This window comes from Beta vulgaris, chromosome 8 (genome assembly GCF_026745355.1).
Source record: "Beta vulgaris subsp. vulgaris cultivar EL10 chromosome 8, EL10.2, whole genome shotgun sequence".
Lineage (NCBI taxonomy): Eukaryota > Viridiplantae > Streptophyta > Magnoliopsida > Caryophyllales > Amaranthaceae > Beta > Beta vulgaris.
This window is the reverse complement of record NC_079209.1, coordinates 46,128,202-46,148,785: the sequence shown is the minus strand read 5'-3', so window position 1 is coordinate 46,148,785 and position 20,584 is coordinate 46,128,202. Positions and strand designations below refer to the sequence as shown.

Here is a 20,584-nt window from a genome sequence, read left to right as displayed (position 1 = left end):
TTGAAAAGATGCATGATGTATTCATATATCCCAACTTAAGCGCTATATCCCTGAGGCCATGTGTTAGAGCCTAAGAGTTCAGATAGATAGTAGCCTCACATATGAGGAAAGACCTGTCAAGATTCTCGACAGGAAAGTGCGTAGTACGCAGGATGTTCATATTGTCAAAGTTCTTTGGTCTAACCACGAGTCAGAAGAGGCAACGTGGGAAGCCGAAGAGGATATGAAGAAAAAGTATCCAGACCTATTCCTTGAGGTGAGTTACGAGGGCGTAACTCGTTTTCTTTAAGGGGGGTAGAATGCGATAAATTTCGCGCTTTTGTCTATTTTATGAGATTTCATGCATATGTATGCCTATGTTGGGCAATTTGCACATGTTAGTGCAAAAGAAGTAGAGTCTCCGCATAAGAAAAGTGTTCATAAGTAACACAAGTGTTTTAAAAATGGGAAAGTGCACGAGAGGCACTACCTTTTCTCAAAAGTTTTCGAAATGATTGAGTTCAAACTTTTGAAAGTACGAGGGTTTTGTGTTAAGTTTCGGGACGAAACTTCTTTTAAGGGGGGTAGACTGTAATCCCCACAATTTTAAAGGATTTTCATAAATATATTAAAGTATTTATGTAGTTATATTTAAATCCAAATGAGTTTGGAAAATGATTTGACTTTTAAAAAGGGTTTGACTATTTTAAAAGTCAACTAAAAATATTTTTCATAGCTTAATAAAATTTGATATGTTTTAATTAAGCATGTTTTAATAAGAGTTTTAATTATTAAAAGATATTTGAAAAGAAAGCTTAATGGAATCGAAAGCCCCAAAAGTGATAAAAAGGAAAGGATTATTTGATGACTAAAGTCCTAATGAGCCCATCTTATTAGTCATCAAAGTTTTTATTATTAAAATCTCTTTTCCTAAGCCCAAAAGGAAAAGCCTCTATTTAAATATCCTAAAAACCCAAATTTATCCTACACACTTTATTTCTCTCTTCTTTTTTGCTTTTCTTTCTTCTCCTCTCATTTCTCTTTCTCTCTCTTCTTCTTTTTGTGCGATCTCATTTTTCTCTCAAAAATGTTTCTTTTCTTCGCTAAGTAACGTTTCTTGTTGAACAAGAAACGTCACAAACTTTTGAACAAGTGCTGCCGCCGTCCCTTGCTCTACAGCCGTCCGCGCCTTTCCTTCCTCCTTGTTTGGTTGTTTTTCTTTTCTTCTTCTCTAAGATTCCATTAAAGTATTAGTTTTTTATTATTTTATATTATTAGCATTTTATGATTTAAATTATGTTTATAGAAAATATATTTCGGCTGTCATATATGTAAATTAATAAATTTCAATTATATTTATTATTTTCAGTTTTTATTATGAAAGATATAGTTTTTAGGTTTTAATCACTAGAAACTATATTTATAAATATAAATCATGAGATTTGGTTAGATATATTTTATATGTATTAAATATATTTTCAGAAGATTATAAAATTTTTATAAGTGCTGTAATTTCAGAAAATATGTATTTTAAGGGTTTTAAATGATTTTTAATCACTAGAATAGTTTGTACTTACTAGGGATTAAAAATAAGAAAAGTTTGATACGTTAAAAACGATTTTAAACACAGTTTAAGGGTTTGGGTCGTTTTTAAAGTTGCTGTAAATTTTTAGTTCAAGGTATTTATTTCATTATTTTATTTTCTAGGCGGAGAATTCATAGTAGGAGACTTTTAGAGCGTAAAGTGGCTACAGATTCGTTTATACAAGGTACGTACATTGTCACGTGCTATATGATTTAGAAATGCTTTAAGGATGTTTTATTTATTAGTATCTGTATAGAACTCTGTTGTTCATATATGATTTATTGAATTGTTTTACATGTTATTTGCTGTGTGCTACATGTAAACTAGAATATTTATGAGTATATGTTTGTATGGAAGTTTGATGCAAGCAGATAAGTCCAGTTTATGTATTTTCGTGAGTGAATTAATGTAAGTAAGATTGAATCATGTGTTACATGGATTCTGAGTATTATTTATTTATCTTATAAGAACGTGGATCTTATTTGGTAAGTACAATTATACCATATAAAGGTAAGTTATTGTGTAGGTTCACAAGTAAGTTGTAAAGGTATTTAAAAAGGAAGTAAAGGAGTCTTGGTTGATAAGTTGTGATCACTTGTTAATCCAAAGATAAAAAGGAATTTGTTATGGTTGTGTGATTATAAATTGTGTGTTATTTGCTTGTTGTGGTGTCAACACAAGTAATAAAATATATTCAACGTAAAGTGAAACGAGAATAGACTATAGACTTTAGATTGGTGCACGTCTAGAGTTGGACATAAGGGCTGGGGTTATGGTGAGCGTGCCATAGCTTTTCTAGGAATGGGTTGATCACCATCCCTCTTTTTATTCAAAGGTTCCTCGATATCGCAGGTCACTCTGAAATGCGGAGTCACGCCCCCTTTTCATCTTAGTAGGCAAGACAACTCGTCCTAATAACTATTCCATTTAAGTGTTAAAAAGTTAGTTTAAGTTTAGTTTAGTAAAAGTTGTCTGCAGATTATTATTTACTTATATTATTATTTATTCTGCAAGTTATTTTTGTAGTATCATGTTTAGGATTATGTATGTCTGTATATGTAGTACTCAGCTTTGCTGATTACGTGTTTGCTGTATTTGTGATCATGGCTTTGCTCATTATCCTTGATTCTGTTGATCCTTCGGGGGAGCAGAGTTGAGACGGCATTGACATTACAGGTTCGAAGAGGCATATCATTGGGGAATCTGGAATGGAGAGGCTCTTGTATTACTAGAACCATTTAAGTTGTTTTCATAAGAGTTATGTTTTCAGACAATAGTTTTAAGTTGGTATGTTTAGTTCTGACAATTGTTTTTGGTTTCAAAAGTTTTAATAAAGTTGAGTTTCAATAAGTTGTTTTCCGCTGCAAAATTCTGAGTAAGCCGAAACGTTATCACACGGGCGATAATGCCTGGGTAATTCTCTAAGGTTTATTATAAAAGTATTTTCTAGAAAAAGAGAATTATCGGGGTGTTACAGGAGGGCAAGCTCCAAGTCCTGGTTCTTGGTCTTGGCGTCCTCAAGCTCCTTAGCCTTCAGGCGCAGCTCCGCCACCTCCTTGTCAACCCCCGCTTTGGCCGTCTTCTCAGCCTCCAGGTCAGCTTTCAGCTGAGTGACCTGGGAAAGAGCACCATGATGGGTTTTAAAATATACCGCAAGTGCACGGTGTCTGTTTAGCAGAAACTGGCAAATATGGGTCGATCCACAGGGAGAGGAGTTCTACAGATTTGTGCTCAATTATCTAACTACTTCAAGAGAGGAAATGATTGAATAATTAATAACTAAACTAGAATAAACTAGAACGCAGAAAAATGTGAATTTATCAGATAATTAAAAGCATAGGGCAATCGATCGGTCCACCATGCTTATACCAGTTTAATCAATATAATATAGTTCAACAACACTTGGATTGAGGTTTGAATAAATAAAGTATTTCGTTAATCCTTGGTCAGGCATTAACAACTCTTACATTAACATATGCCAGTACGGTCGCTCAACATAATCAAATCTACCTATTGTAACAAGCCTCTAATGAATACGATCTTTCGATTCTAATTCTTATTAGCTAAACATAACTCATGATATTGCGCAATTACATGAATTAAACAAGTATAACAAATCAACAGGAATTATTCTAATTCAATCCAATTATTAAAGAACATCAAACCACAATCAAAAAGGTATAAACATGGCTTCCCTCTCTAAGCCCTAGAAATAGATTACTCACTCATGATAGTAATACTCTAACATATATAATCTAACAAAGAATTCATTAAATTAAACTAAGTAGAGAAGAATACCGAATGATTGAAGAACAACGAAAACGAAATCAACAATCTTTATAATCTTCCAAATCAAAAGTGAACACAAGGTAGAGAGAGAAAAAGTAAGTATTTAGCCCTAAAAACGTAGAAAATAATATATTCTAATTGAAAAAACTAAAAGCTTATTTATACTTTTTACAAAATCGGCTAAAAAAGGCGAAAAAACCTGTCCCGAGAAACCGCCCGGTCGGGCGACGGTGACTGACAACTTACGACAAAAAAGCGAATCCTCCCGGTCAATCGGGCAAGCCCGCCCGGTCGGGCGCGTAAGCAACTCCTTTCTCGCCCGGTTGACCGGGCTAACATACCTTGCATCCTGTGAAAATTTCATTTCGCCCGATCGACCATGTCTTCTTTGTCAACTTGCTAAGGCTGTATCTCCCAAACCAAAAGTCGGATTGGAGCGTGTGACCTATCATTGGAAAGCCCTTGAAGTCTAGTTTCCAACTCAATTGGAATTTCTTGATTATCAAATTTCTAGCAAACGTTATGGACAAAATAGTGAACAGGTGTCAGTTTTGGCACTTCTTTCACTAACTCTTTGCTTCATTCTAACTCGAAATTGTCCCGAAAGGATGCATTGTGATCCTTATGCAAGCTATCTTCATCTTCAATGATAAATAGGCTTGATCTTAGGTAATCATAATCAATTTGCATCAAAGTAACCTGAAAATCATCAAAACACGCAAACGGGGAGTAGTAGAGCACAACTTACGTAATTCATTCCATTATGCACCTAAATGCTCTAGAAGGAGTTCTAAATGCAATCAAAATGCATCTAAAAACTATATATAAATGTGACATATCACACCATCGCGGGCAGCCTCCAAGCCCTAATGACCTCCATGGCACCCTCGGCTGCACGCTGATACTCAATATATTGAGTTATCAACTCCACAGCAGAGTTTCCAGCCTACAAAATAAGGCAAAAGAACAGGTTAAAAAAAAAAGATGCAGAGCAGAATCCTTACCACAATAAGGTCATGAGCCAATTGAGCAGCAGGCGCCACCAACTTGTCCGCAGGACGGTCGAAGGGCAGCTGAAGTCCTCTTAGAAGACGGTACCCCAGAGTGCCGCCATTCGCAGGAATGTCCGCGAAGATAGACTCGTCCTCCCTCACATCTAAAGCAGGCCTAAATTGTTAGCCGGGAGTTGTAGGAGGATAAGAGAGGGCGACCTTGACAGAGGCACAGAGGGGGACAACCTTCGTCTCTATCCACTCTTGGGCCTGGGCGTAAATTCCCAGACCAAGATCCGAGAGAAAGCTCGGAACGCTGAGCATCTCATAGACCCTCTAGCGTGTGGAAGAGCTAAACCCTAATGCCGTCCCCATGCTACGGGCATAAGATGGTGGCGATCGAGGGACTTCCGGTATGGGATCCCGGACTTGAGAAGCCGAGAGAACTTGAGCCTCGTTGGCAACCATGTCCATGGAGTCAACATCCACAGATTGACGTTTCTGAGGGCCCTCAGCTTCAGGCTCCCTTGGACGCCTACGGTTTGTGTTTCCACCACCCCTGTTGATGGGGACCTGGACGGCAGAGCGAGAAGGAGTTTGCTCCCCCCGGCCGGGAGCCCGACCCTGAGTTCGCCCAGCACGGCGTACCGTCCTCCCAGCCGTGCGACCACCGCGACCGGCATTCCGGTCAGCGCCCCGCGGACCCCCAGTCAGTCCGTGGACGGTACCATAGTAAAAAACGGGCTCTTCAGGAGTCTTAGACATTGGATGCAGTTGCTCGTCTAATCCTAACTCCTCTAGGTCCAAGCTGACGTCACCTGAAAAAGAAGTTACACAAAGTGATTAGTACGTCAGTAAAAAACAGGGAAGCAAGAAAAACAAAACGAAAATTCCAAAGGAATGTGTCAGACCAGGAATCATACTACACACCTTCTGGGTGAGTCCGGCACAGGAAAAGAGCAGACAAGGGCTCGTTGCCGAGAATATATTTAGCATGGGGAAGCCAGGTGCAAGGGACCCGTGTCTCGACCTCGTCACCTTCAACGACCGCTTCCTCTGACTCAAAATAATCAAAAGCCTCTTGCTCGGCCTCGAACAGACCGTACGAGGGCACATCTTCCATCGTTGAATAAGGCTTGGTGAAATGCCGCCGGAGAGGAAAGTTGTCTGGGACCATGAGCCAGTAGAAGGCCCCTTGCCAGCCTTTTAACCCACTCAGCTTTGGGTAGACGGTCATCTTGTCCTTGGCCGTCATTAGAGACCACCACCCCTTTTTGGCGGAACCATTCCGTCTCAACCAGTGAAGACGCCGGAAAAGGTTCAGAGTCTCGGGAAAGCCTAAGTAACGGCAGACCCAGACGTAGGCTAAGATATTCCTCACGGCCAGGGGGGTGAGTTGAGCAAGGCAGACATTGAAAGCCTGCAGGATCTTCACCAGCACTAAGTCCAAGGGGAATCGCAGCCCAAATTTGAGGTGGTGAGCGTACACAACTATGTGCCCTGCCGGACAATCGACCACCTTTAATCCCTCGGCCCGGATCACCAAATTGTACTCAGGTGGAAATCCATATAACTTCTTGGCCACCTCGCAGTAATTCATCTCCAAAGCTGACATCCGCCAGCCTTTGCAGATGACAGTATTCTTAGGGCCAGAACTATAATCTATGGGCAGCCAGATCCCAGAATGAAGAACGTCATCCCGGTCCGGAATAGGTTCCGGGCAAGAAGGAGGCGTGCTGGAACTCTCGCCTATATCAATTTGGTTGGGACGGGAAGCCTGTTCCCGGCCAGATGTAGAGGGAATGGCATCAGTCTCCATGCCGGTGATAGAGTCACTCTCAGAACCTAAATTGACAACAGGAGGAGGATGAGAAGGAGCTGACTCGCGGGCAAGACGATCAAAAACACTGGTGTCTGTTACGACCCCAGCATCGGCCAAACTTTCTAACCAAGCATGCTCCCTTAACCAAGCATGCTCCCTTAAAGGCTGGACATCTAGGCTGGGAACAGCATCAGGAGTAGGGTGTCTAAGGGTGTTACGGGAAAGAATTTGGTGCCTTAGCTCCTTAAGTGTTTGGTTATCACCGCTCATCCTCGTGGTCAAAAATTGGGTAGTTAAGTTTGCCCGTTCATGAGAAGAGCGGTCGTTCAGAAATTTTGACCTAAGTTCTCTATTCATGTCGGTCGTGAGAGGAAGATCAGCCAAAAGACGAGTTCTCCCATCCCGGGGGTTAGAATCTGACGAACTATGTCCGTCATCAAAGGAAGGGGAAGAAAGTTCACTCTCAGTCATAAAGTTATTACCTAGAGAATTTTGACTATCTGACTGGTCCGACATGATCCCAAGGAAGAAAAAGTAGCAAAAAACTAAAAAAGTTATGAGAAAGGGTACCTAAGTGAAAATTCGCGTGAAGATTAGAGTCCCAAAAAGTACCCAAAAGCGCTCCTGAAGCAAGAGTTCACCGGAAAAAATGTCGCAACAGAGTCGAAGAAATTCCAGAAAGCAAACCCATATGAAACGTCGGAAAATGCAAGAATCCCTTCGTTTAAAAAGAAAGAAAGGAGAAAAAGTAACGATTTTTAGTAATTTTAGGGTAAAGGAAATGTTCTTTATCCACTGAACAGTAAGTTTGAAGTCCGTAGAAAAGCAAAGAAACCACTGAAAATGTCTGAAAGAAGGAGAAGAAGTTGAGTAAAAGTGAAAAGAAAAAGGGATTTCGCTTTTAAATACGGGAATAAGTGGTTGAGATTGAAAACGTATCAACTGCTCTCGCAGATTAGCGACAAGTGTCACCCGCACAACATGCCCTAATAAATACAAAGGAAAAAACGAGCGGGATTCCAGAGTTAAGTAATGATTACACTTTCCGAAATCAACAACTCACCCCAGGTCAACACGTGGCTACATCAAAGACCTGGCCAAAGGCCATGCGAAACCTGCTCACGTCACCTGAGTAAACATCCATGACAGTCACAACCGCCAAAGATGCTGGGGGGGCTAGTTGTATGGGTATTACCCAAGTGTGCTAACGGACAATGTAATGGCCGGTAGCAAAAGACTGAGACGCGAGCTCACAACGAACAAATTAAATATTCTTTACCTGAGGGTCGGGACTGCCGTCGCGGCCACGAAAGAAGACAAAACAAAATGAATCTTCCCTCTGACAGATTCATCACAATCATCCAGGTGTCAAGGATTACCTACCCTGTCAGATGAATAGTACGCCTATAAATAGCTGAATAGTACTATTCATGCAGGTATATTCTCTCTCATACTAAAAATAGCTTAACTTTCTCTCTTTGATTTCTCTCTCTAAATTCTTATTGGGCACTAGCTGACTTGAGTGTCGGAGGGGGTTTCCTCGAAACAACCCCGAGGGTAGCTCACATTTGTTCTCATGCAGAGCATCCCTCACGGACAACCCTATCATTGTCGGACACTCCTAAAGTCCGGCACCGTTTTCGATACCGGAACAATTTTAATTTCTAATAAATAATAAAAGCTGCTAGATTATTTGTGAATGCGCGTTGCGCGCCGAAATTCCTAAAAGGATATTTTAATTTCTTTAGCTTTTCCTATAAATAGACTTCCTTTTCACTCAATTTTTGACCCACTTTCCTACGGAATTTTCCTACAATTCCAACTACGAAAATCACTCAATATACAGTATCTCAAACACTAAAAACACATAATCAAATACTTTCATAAAAAACCTTCAAGTTTCAAGATTGCTACTAATACGGATCATTATACAATACCCAGATGATAAAAGTTTCATGAGGGCTTATAATCTTTCAATTCATAATTAATTTATTAAAGTTACTAATAATATTTTCATGATGTAGATAATTAAAGAAGTCCTGCTCTTTTGTATATTTTACATCTATACTCTACTCTTTTTATTATTTTATATTTCTCTATACATTATATATTATTCACATATACATGCTTATATGTATATCACTTTCATCACCGCATATGCTCATTTTTTGCAAATAATGTTAATTCAGCCAAACAGTGGAACTTTATTTTCCCCATTCATATTCCAGCAAAGATTTTCATTGTGAAAACCTAAGATGGTAAAAGCATGCTTTTATAATTATTCTTTTACTGTTAGTACAACTAGTTTGCTTAATGAGTAAGTTCATGCAGTGATTACTTGGTCTAGTGGTAAGGAGAGCATCCTTCCAACCTTGTTCAATCCCCACTAAAAGCACTTTGAGGGTAGAATTCCTCCTTACCCTTCCACCTTTTCTCAAGTGCCTGGCCCATTAATATCGGAGCGGGGTCCAGGCCACTTCTTACCAAAACAAAAAAAGTTCATGCAGTGAGTTGGTAAGAAATCATTATGTGATTCGTCGGCATACAAAGTTACAACACAAGCATCAACACTATTTAAAGTAGCCTGATGCAACGCCATCAAAGTGTGATCATTATCTTAGAAAGGGGTAATTAGTGATTCTTCAAAGCGTGGATTATACACCAGGGGTGCACAATGCTCATTGTGCACCCAAAAAGAACATATCTTTTATTCTTTCAACAACTTTTCTACGTTAAAAAAGAACACACGACTTAAAATTAAAGAACGTGTAAATTTATATTTATAAAAGAACAAAGGTATAATGAAAAGAACATATTAGTAAATGAACATCTACACTTAAGGTAAAAGAACATAGATCTTTTAAATTTAAATTTGAAAAACAAATCTTTAGTTGTAAAAAGAAGGAATAAAAAAGATGGGTGGGGGACCAGGGAGATTCAGCAGTGGACTCAATTTGCATAGCAAGAAGAAGTGAGTTGAGAGTTTAGCAAGCACATAAACTCTAGAGCATGGAGAGTAAGTTTGAGTAACTCTAAATAAGGACATTGCCAGGTGAATATAGTCACCACAATCACAATATAGCATAAAGTTAATTTCATTGAAAGAAGGAATAAAAAAGATGGGTGGTAGAGGATGGTCTAGGGTGAAAACGTTTAGGAGGTGAGCCGAGAGATTTTATGATGAAAAGCATATCTTCATCTTCTATGCGGTGTAACATAAATCCACTCAGAGTCGGGGGAAAGTTTGGCAGAATTAGTGATAGTGCTTGTTTCAAATTTGGCAACAATTAACTCAAGGTAGTAAGGAAAAGACTTTTGAGGGAAATGATTAAGGTAGTGCTCTTTAGTCCTTACACCCACAGACAGGACAAACCTCATGGAATCCTTTCATAGGTGTCGAAGATTGAATACACTTGAGTCGTTTTCATATCTTGGCATAGGAGAGTGATGTTGATATTAAGACAAATTGTGGCGAATTGAGTTTTGTTATCATTTTGGAGGGTGATTTTATCAAATTTTATAAGGTGCGCTATTTTTTGGTTTAATATAACAAGGTAAGGCCGTGATTATAACTCATTTGGGTGGAATGGTATCTTAACCCATTGGTCAACACTAGTAATATGGGGAAAGAAAGGTTTGAAAAAGGGTTTCTATGTAGCACAGATACTTCTTTTAGGTCACGTAGTCGTATTTGTATCCGTGCCCGATACGATACGTATCTTCTACGGCTACCCTTATACCATTTTTAAAATTTAAAAATATTGTCGTTTTCTGTCCCCATACCCGAATATGTATCCGTTCCCATATCCGTCTCTATGCAACCTAGCTTTAAGAGCATCTTTAACAATGAAAAAAAAATTGGTTCGTCCTTCTCTCTCCTCTTTTCTCTCTCCTCCACATCATTCTCACAAACCATTTACAATTTTACTCTTAACCATGAACCCAAAAATAATGGTTCATCACTATTTCTCATTCTTTTTTTCTACCCCACCACATTTTCTCTCTTTAAATAATTCTATGAAGTTTTATTAATTAATGTAAAACGACTTTACGCTAATTAATTGTAATTACTCTTATAATAATTAATTTATAAAAAATAATATTTTTTATATAATAATTATCGAGGAGTAATTAATTATCGTAATCTAATTAATTATTTTTTTGAAAATTAATTAATATTAGTTGACAAATACTAAAAAAGATGCATCCATTCGAAACATATTACATAAAAATCAAATGAAAAAAAGACATGGAGATTAAATGCAACATTAAAACAAAAAACTAAAATCCCATTTTTTTAGTTTCCGTTCCTACCGAACTTTGCCCATATATGTTCGATCAAATCGTTTTTCAATGATAAATGAGTTTGTTGATCTTCGATTTCTGCTTTGTGCTGCAAATACGTGTTGATGTCGACAATTCGCTCGTTATGATATTCAAAACGACCTTCTTGCTCTTCGTTGTTTCTCTGAGCAGAACGATGTCGAGATCCGCCTACGTCAAACTCTGCTGGATCCATGTAATTTTGGTAGGTTTCTCGTTCATCTTCAACTATCATGATGTGCATGATTATGCACGCCAACATAATCTTATGAAGCATGTCCACATCCCAAGCAAGGGATGGCATCCGAATAATAGCAAATCGAGCTTGTAGCACTCCAAATGCTCGTTCCACATCTTTCCTTGCTGCTTCTTGATGTCTTGCAAAGAGTTTATCTTTATGAGATTGTGGACTCATTATGGACTTCACAGTAAGGTAATATCCTTTGTTATATTGATGGTCATTTACAACGAAATTAACAGCCGGAGCTCGACCTTCTAAAACATCTTGAAACACAGGAGATCTATGAAGCACGTTCAGATCATTGCAACTTCCCGACATTCCGAAAAAAGAATGCCAAATGCACAAGTCCCTATCAGCTACAGCTTCAAGCACAAGTGTAGCTACCCCTGCCCTTCCTTGATATTGCCCTCTCCATGCTGTTGGACAATTCTTCCACTCCCAATGCATACAATCGATGCTACCAATCATGCCAGGAAATCCACGTTCTTCTCCAATTCGTAACAGCCTACTCAGATCGGCTTCATTCGGTCGTCTTAAGTACACATTACTAAATTGGTTAATGACGCCGTCAACGAATCTCTGAAGTGACAATCTTGTCGTACTATCACTAATACGTATGTACTCATCGCAAGCGTCAGAAGCACACCCATAAGCTAATTGTCGTATTGCTGCGGTACACTTTTGCAGTGGCGACAAGCCAAAACAACCAGTGCAATCCCTCTTTTGTTTGAACTATTTGTCCTTCCTCACAACTTCATTCATGATACGCTCAAAACATGCTTTTGCATACGAAATCTACGTCGAAACAACCTACTTGAGTAAACTGGATTTTCTGCAAAATAGTCATTGTATAATCTTAAATGACCTTCTTCTCGACCCCTATCAGCCCGAGGTTGAGTACGTCCACCTGGTCTCATTCTAGGAGTGACCGCCGACACTAGGAATGGGAGATAAGTATGAGTGACATTGTCGATCATGTCATCTACTTCTTTGTTCTCCATATCCCTCCTTTCCTCTTCTGAATCATCGGAAGAAGAAGAGGAAGTTGAACTGATATTAAATTTATAGGAATTCATTTTAGATTTGTAAGATATCTGATTTTGGTAGGGGAGATTGTTGTAGAGAATTGTAGAACTCTTATCCTTTTTATATATACTAATGGAGGAGCATAAGATTTATTTTGAAGATCATCACATGGCTTCTCTGAAAAGGAGTAGGTAATGATGTCTTTTAGAGACAATATCACATGGGTTTTCTGAAAAGTAGTATGGGATCATAGAGATATTTTTTCAGAAAGAGTATCACATGGGTTTTCTGAAAAGTAATATAGGATCATAGAGGTGTCTCTTCAGATAAAGCATCACATGGCTTCTCTGAAAAGGAGTAGGTAATGATGTCTATTAGAGACAATATCACATGGGTTTTCTGAAAAGTAATATGGGATCATAGAGGTGTCTCTTAAGATAAAGCATCACATGGGTTCTCTGAAAAGTAGTATGGGATCATAGAGATGTCTCTTCAGATAAAGCATCACATGGGTTTTCTGAAAAGAAGTATTGGATAAAATACTTAAACTTTTATTACATGAGTGACATTACAACAAAAACTTAAAATATTAATACTCAAACACTCAAATTAAACTAAAACATAAAACATTAACACTCAAAATACAACATAATATAATTAATACACTCACACCTAAAACATATTACTAGACACTTAATAGCTTAAACATATTACACCGAACGTAATTTCTACAATGCCCCAAAGTTGTTAAAGTATATTTGCAGATTTTTGATCATTTCATCTTCCCATGGTAGGCGATTTTCCTTAGAGATTAATGATTGGAGCATTTGCCAATTCACCTGATATTGTTGCATTTTTATGTTTTTCTCCTCTATTTCCATCTGCCTCTGCCTGCTTATCTCTTCTAGCTCGAGTTGTCTTTGCTTCCTTGCTTCCTTTTGCTTAAGAAACTGTAGTTTCTCATGTTGGAAATCGAAATCTAATCCCTTCCGCTCACCATAGAGTTGAAGTCTGTCACCAAACGATGAAAAAGCTTCAATAGCTTCACTAGTTTGGCTCTTGCCCTTGAGTCTAGCCTTAGCTTTCTTGTTACCTTCTGGACGAGGCGAGTGACCATCCCGAACATCTTCGCTTGTCGGGGTGGTTGGTGTAGAGCCTCCATCTTCAGACCTTGTTCTCTTTCCACTACTTCCAGAACCAACAGAATTAGACATTTGAGGCGTATTCGATGGACGTCCACGTATTATCTTGTAACAAGGGTCACTCAATATGGAACGGTACTTATCGAACTTCCTCATCAAAATCCATTCATCATAGAAGTGAAATTTACCTCCCGTGCTTTCAAATATCTTATGAGTTTCAGAGATCACATCATCACCATTTTGGCCACTCCTCTTTCTTGCCTTTGCCTTGTCGTAGCATCCACACCACTTTTGCACCGCTTCAGACATTCTGAACCATTGGCCCTTCATACTGCCCATAGTGCGGGATTGAATTTCATGAGGGTTGGCTGCTCTAGCTGCCTCAAATTTTTCCATCACTCTCCCCCAAAATGCACCGTTTTTCTGCTGCGTTCCAACAATGCTGTCTACACTTGTATTCATGAATGCTGAAACTAGTGCTTCTTTTTCAGCTTTCCACCAAATTTTTTTCTCAATGGGTTCTTGAGTTGGTTGAGGAGTTGGTTGAGTAGTTGGTTGCGTAGTTGGTTGAGGAGTTGGTTGAAATTGTCTTGGTTCAGACAAAAGTTGAGTGAAGGTTTGTTGCGTGCATGGAACTTCAAATTCACCATCATCTTCTTCATCATCACTATCATCATCGTAATCTTGACTTTGTAAGTAATTTTGTGGGTTATGGGAACTCTCAGGGGTGGAATTATATTGGGAATTTGTTGATGCTAGCGATAATTTTGGGGATCATTTTGAGAATAGTTTTGAGTTGGATTTTGTGGGTAATTTGGGGGATTTTGCTGATAATTATGCGGATTTTGTGGGTAATTAGGGGGATTTTGTTGATAATTATGAGGATTTTGCTGATAATTATGCGAATTTTGTGGGTAATAAGTGGGATTTTGGGGGTAATTATTAAGATTTTGTTGATAATTGATGGGGTTTTGGTTTGTATTTTGTTGTGGATTTGTTAGACGATTTTTGCGTCCTCTACCAGGATTAGGTACATAATTAGGATAATTAGAATCCATAATTATGAATTTTTTTTTCTGGAAGATTGTAAGTTAAAGCAAAATAAAGTGATGAAAGAAATGATAATAGGAAAAGAAGAGAAAACTGAAATTGTGAATAAAGTATAGCAAAATGGGTGTCTATTTATAGAGAAAAAAAATTATGAATTTCGGTATTTTTTTTTTTTCAAATTGTATTTTTTGAATTATTAACGTTACAAAAATTATAACGTTAATATTAATAGAGGCAATAGGAAGCGGCCACTTGGCGAGAGATGATTGGGAGGCTGGAGATTCTGACGCGCGCGTCAGATCTCTGCATTACGTCACTTTCATTTTTTCCTTTCCTCCATTCATGGCTTGACATGTGGTGTCCTCAATTTTTTTTAAGCGTTTCTTCCCCTCTCTCCTTTCCAGCGTGGCTTGATTCTCCATTCATGAACCAATTCGGATTTCCGAATTGATGACCCTTGATTCACGTGCAACCCATTTCCCATTTCCCATTTCATCATTAAGAAAAAAAATAATGGTTCATCCTCATGAACCATTTTTTTTTTCATCATTAAGAATTCTCTAAGGTATAAAAACAAAAATTTAGACCTTGAATAAAAGGTCTGCGGAGCCAAATATCATTTTTGTCAACAAAGTTGGAAAATTTTACTGGAAACCAACCATTAGCCAAATATTAAATGGATTCGTCATTAATGAAGCTTCAATCCCTAGAAAGGTGATTGGTGACAGCAATGGTGCAATTATATCAATTATAGGTATCAATTAGGGTTTCTCTCTCTAAAAATCTTAGGCATCTTTTTGCTCCAAGCCTCCAACTTCTCTAAAAAAATTCCCTATTCGTATTATTGCTAGTTAGATTGCCAGTTCATTTAATAACATATGAATATTCTACTATCTAGTGCTTAATGTTTGGTCTTATTACTTCAAGGTCGTGTAATCAAACTCCATTAGATGTTTTTTTGGGGTGAGGTTTCCCTTACCATACCCCCTTTCTTCCAAGTAGGGATAGGCATGGGCAGGGTCTAGGTCGAATCCGACCAGACCCTAAACCCGAACCCTAAAATTTTTTTGGACCCAAACCCGAACTCTAAGGGTCTAGAAAAGTTAGACCTAGACCCTTAGGTTCTACAGGATCTAGGGTCCGGGTATAGGGTCTAGTGTATTTCCTTTATTTTTATCCAATTTTCAATATTTTTTATATTTCTTAACTTAAAATAGTGCCTACAATGTGCATGATCTAGGATGTGAGTCTAGGATTTAGGGTCTAAATGACAAAAGTTGAGTATAGGGTTTAAGATCTATAGGGTCTAGAGTTGCATTAACACTTCAAGTAGTCTAACATGCAAACTTGACTGGTTAAACCTGAGAAATATGATAGTTTAGTAGGATCTTTATCTTACCATAAAAAAATAACATGTATTAAATAAAGTCAAAATATAATGTAGTAGTGTTGGGTTTTAAAATATATATCGCAAGTGGTGCACGGTGTCTATTTAGCGGAAACTAGCAAGTATGGGTCGTTCCACTGGGAGAGTAGTTCTGTAGAATTCTGCACAATTATTTAATTAAGTCAAGAGAGGAATTTGATTGAATAATTAATAATCAAACTAGAATAAACTAGAACACAAAAGGATGGAAATTTATCAATTAATTAAAAACCTAGGGCAATCAATCGGTCCACCATGCTTATCCTAATTTAATCAACTCAATATAATTCAACAATACTTGGATTGAATCTCGAATAATTATTTTATTTTGTTAATTCTACGGTCGGGTCTTAACAACTCTCATATCAACATTTGTTAGTACGGTCGCTCAACATAATCAGAGCTACCTACCTATTGTAACAAGGCTCAAATTAGTATGATCTTTCGATTATAACTCCTATCAACTAAACATAAGCCATGATATTGCGCAATTACATGAATTTAAATAATTATAACAAATCAATAGGAATTACTCTAATCCAATCCAATCCAATCATTGAAGAACTTTAAATCACAATCAAAGAGATATAAACATGTATTCTCAAACCCTAAAAATAAAAACTACTCAATCATGACATAAATAAATCTAAATCTACAAAGAAGAACATAATCAAATAAATAAATGAAAGAAAAGAGATGAAAGGAATAACCTTATGAATTAATGAAGAGCATGAAAACTAGGGTTTACTCCTAAACTAGAGAGAAAAAGATGGAGAAAACTAAAACAAAACCTAAGGAATAAATCTAACATGAGAAGGGAGGAGGAGAGAGAAAAAAATCAAAACCTAATATAATTAACACTAGGTAAGCTAATATGACTAGAAAAATTATCTACAAGATAAATAAAGTCAAAATATTATTAAATGGGCGGAATTAGTGATCCGTGTGTACAATAACAGATTCCAGCATAAACAGTCCCAACTTCAGAAAGGCATAACTCCTTGAATAGAAGTCTCCTTGGGGCGTTCGACCTATCGTTGGAAAGATATTCAAGTATAGTTTCCATATATGCTGCACTTACTCCATTCTAAGAAGCAATTAAAATGTTATGATCAGAAGAGTAGACGTGACTCCTTTTTCACATTTCTTCTAATGATTTTCCGCTTCGTTTTTTGCTCAAACTCGTACTATGACATATCCATACGATCTTTATGTATTGTAGTTTCTTTCCAAGTGCTCTTAATCTTCAAGCTTAGCTAATCATACTCCAATAAGTTCTCAATACCTAAAATTCATCACAATCCAAGAAAACATACCGAATAGGAGTAGAATAACATAAATTAATAAGAATATAATGCAACAATGAACCTAAATATGAATTTAAATGCTCTAAAATGCAACCTAAATACACCTAAAAATTATATATAAATATAACATATCATGTAGTCAATGGATATGACAATCAATGATTTTAAACTAGACTTACTCTTGGTCTGACAGTTTGGGAGAACCCCATTACCAGCCATATATATACAATATGATAACACAAATCATTTTTTTGACGTCGATAACAAATCATTATCAGCTAAACTTACTAACACGTTGCTAATTCAACTAAACTATACTAATAACAGTTTGATAATACAATATCTTGACCAATAATAATAATAATAATAACAATAATAATAATATGATAAAGAAACCAACATCTAATGTATAATATATCCAAATGAATGCATAACCAAACCACTTTTTGTTGAATCAGTTGGTTTTGTAAAATACTGCTTACTTTTAATCTAAAATTAGGCAACAACACAATCCCAATGTTAAGAATAGAACGGACAATCTTTCCGAATATAGTAACTAGCAGTTTAATCTATTTAGTTATTACCAGCTTAACTCACATGCTTGAATCTGTTTTGTGACTTATTTAATTCATTCGTTGACTAATTTAATCCATTAGGTAAGACCATCAGGTTATTTATTAAAACTATCTGATGTAGTTTGATTTAACGGAAAACAAAGAAAGGAGAAGAGAATGGACAATTAGATTGGTGTCAATTGTCTAGGAACATTATTAGGTTAGAGTGGGATGGATCGGGTATTTAGACTTGTTAGGATAATGTAGATTTAGATTGTCTAATTCTAACATAAAAATTATACCACCTATTCTAATAATTTGTATACCAATGATCCTTGGTTCCAATGGTATGACTTTCTATCTCCCGTATAGGAGATCAAGGTTCCAATCTTGGTGGAAGCAAAAATTTCAATATTGTTGTGTGGAGGTAGGGGGAGTTTGGGATTTGTTGGGTCAGTGGGTGAATGATCCTGTACGACAGTAAGAAAGAGTAAATTCATCTTATCGCAAGATTCTCGAAAGGGATCCAAAAAAATCTAATGATTTGTGTGGTTAAATATGAAATAGAGTTAAACCAATAATATATTGTGCCATATCTCTCAAAGTCTCAACCAATCAACAGAAAACAAAAACCTATATAAAAAAGTAACTTTTTTTATAATATTTTGTCTTAGTGCCGGTATGGGCCATTAAGCAATATTGAGCCCCAAACACGGATCTGCGTTAATAGATTCCCCACTTTGACATCGTCAGTACTGTAATATATACAAATGAAATCAGCTTTACCTAGTGGTGTCAAAACAGGTTAGTAAACAGGTTCTGGGTATACCCACGGCGAACCAGGTCATACCCGGACAGGTCAGGATTCTGATTGTCAGTGCCCCAGGTCATGACTGGTCAGGTTTTGTTCAACTGGGTCGAACACATTTGAATCATTGGATTCCCGGGTGCCGAACAGGTCTGAACGTTCCGTTTACAAGTCGATCCATTCTCGGGTATAATTGCCCTTTGACATTTTTTAGCCGGTTTGCGAAGATCGTATTTAGGTTCCATGTGCGGTTGAGTTAAGTGAAATGTACTCGGGTTGAATTAGTAATGATCTTACTCATCTTAGTTCGATCATTGTGAAACATCGGGTCCATTCGCTGTTGAACGCCAATTCAACTTCGGGTAACTCCTGATCGGGTCATCTTGATTTTGTTAATGAATCATATTAATAAAAGTATTAAGATCGATATATATAATATATATAATATATATATATATATATATATATAATAATATATTATAAATATATATATATTATATATAATATATATAATATATATATACATATGTGTGTGTGCGATAAATATAAGGATGACAACGAAAAATCAATAAAAACACTATATTGATTACCGTGATGTTTAATGTAGTCTTTTAGTCAACTCTTATTTATCAACTGCGTAAAACGACTCTAATGAGTAAAGTAAAATAGTTAATCATAACTTATTAAACAAGTAAAATATAGTTTAATACTAGTATAAGATTAACAACAATAACACTCCCTTGTCTTTATAAGCTATAATATTATTTAAGTTAATTGTTTTTATGTTATACTATAGTTTAATACTAGTATAATATTTGTGGTCTTCTCTTAACTTTGTATATATATGTAAATGAATCGTATTAATAAAAGTATTAAGATCAACATATATATACATATTGTGTGTGCGATTAATATGTGGATAATAACGAAAAACCAATAAAACACTATATTGATTATCGTGATGTTAGTGTATTCTCTATCTTAGTCAACTCTTATTTCGACTAATCAACTGCGTAAAACCACCCTAATGAGTAAAGGACTAGAGACGACTATTCATAGTTTTAATATTATATATCATAATTCATAACAACGACAATAATAACGATACAAGATCAGTTCCAAATTTCATATAAAGGATTTATTATTATAGTAATACAAATACGAAGAGGAATAATAACAATAACAATAACAATAACAATAACAATAACAATAAATAGTATAACAAATGATAATCATACATTCATAGATTTACAACGACGGTTCATATGACTATATGAGGTCTACCGCCTACGTGATTATAACGCGGGTTCATATGTTGCACAATACAATAATAGTAAATTATATCCCTATATCATTACCCATATAAAAGCTAACTATAACTTTTAAAAGTAACATCATAAGTTAATTGCTAAAAGTACTTACTAGTTACTAAATATAGTATTTATGGTATTCTCTTAACTTTGTATATATATGTGACTATAAAGAAACTATTTTATCAGTAGGCTTAAATGTATTAGGACGATTATAATATTGGAACCATTATAGCGAACGTGATTGTATTTGATTATTAACGAGTATGAGGAGCATCGACTCTTAATATGCTCTAATAACTTACTACCGATAACATAATGAGAATTATATATTAACAACAAATATACGATCAATTACTAGATTTATATAAAATAAATGACTCGATTATGGTACGCATTACGATTTGAAATAAATAATAAAATCACATGATAACTATAATAATAATAATAATAATAATAATAATAATAATAATAATAATAATAATAATAATAATAATAATAATAATAAAATCACAACCGTTAGATTAGTTGCTATAAATAATAATTTAGTAGGATGATTTGTTTTCAAGGCAAAATCCAAAATCATCTAATGGGCAAATCTAAACCGTTAGATCATCATAATCAAGGGCACTCAAGAAAATAACACAAAGCACACGGATCATGAATATTAACCGTTGGATACATGTCATGAAACAAAATGAACCGTTAGATCGTCTCCTACCCAATTACC

At 36.3% G+C, this 20,584-nt stretch overlaps 2 protein-coding genes across 2 annotated transcripts; both read right to left on the bottom strand.

The window, feature by feature from the left end:
• Positions 1-10,964: 10,964 nt before the first annotated feature.
• Positions 10,965-12,307, bottom strand: LOC125492722 (uncharacterized). Its single transcript, XM_048635436.1, has 2 exons — positions 12,046-12,307; positions 10,965-11,899 (listed from the first exon to the last, which is right to left on the bottom strand). The coding sequence occupies exons 1-2, from the start codon at positions 12,305-12,307 to the stop codon at positions 10,965-10,967; spliced, it is 1,197 nt and encodes a 398-aa protein (XP_048491393.1).
• Positions 12,308-12,985: 678 nt separating this feature from the next.
• Positions 12,986-13,861, bottom strand: LOC125492723 (uncharacterized). Its single transcript, XM_048635437.2, has one exon. The coding sequence runs from the start codon at positions 13,859-13,861 to the stop codon at positions 12,986-12,988; it is 876 nt and encodes a 291-aa protein (XP_048491394.2).
• Between the last annotated feature and the right edge of the window lie 6,723 nt (positions 13,862-20,584).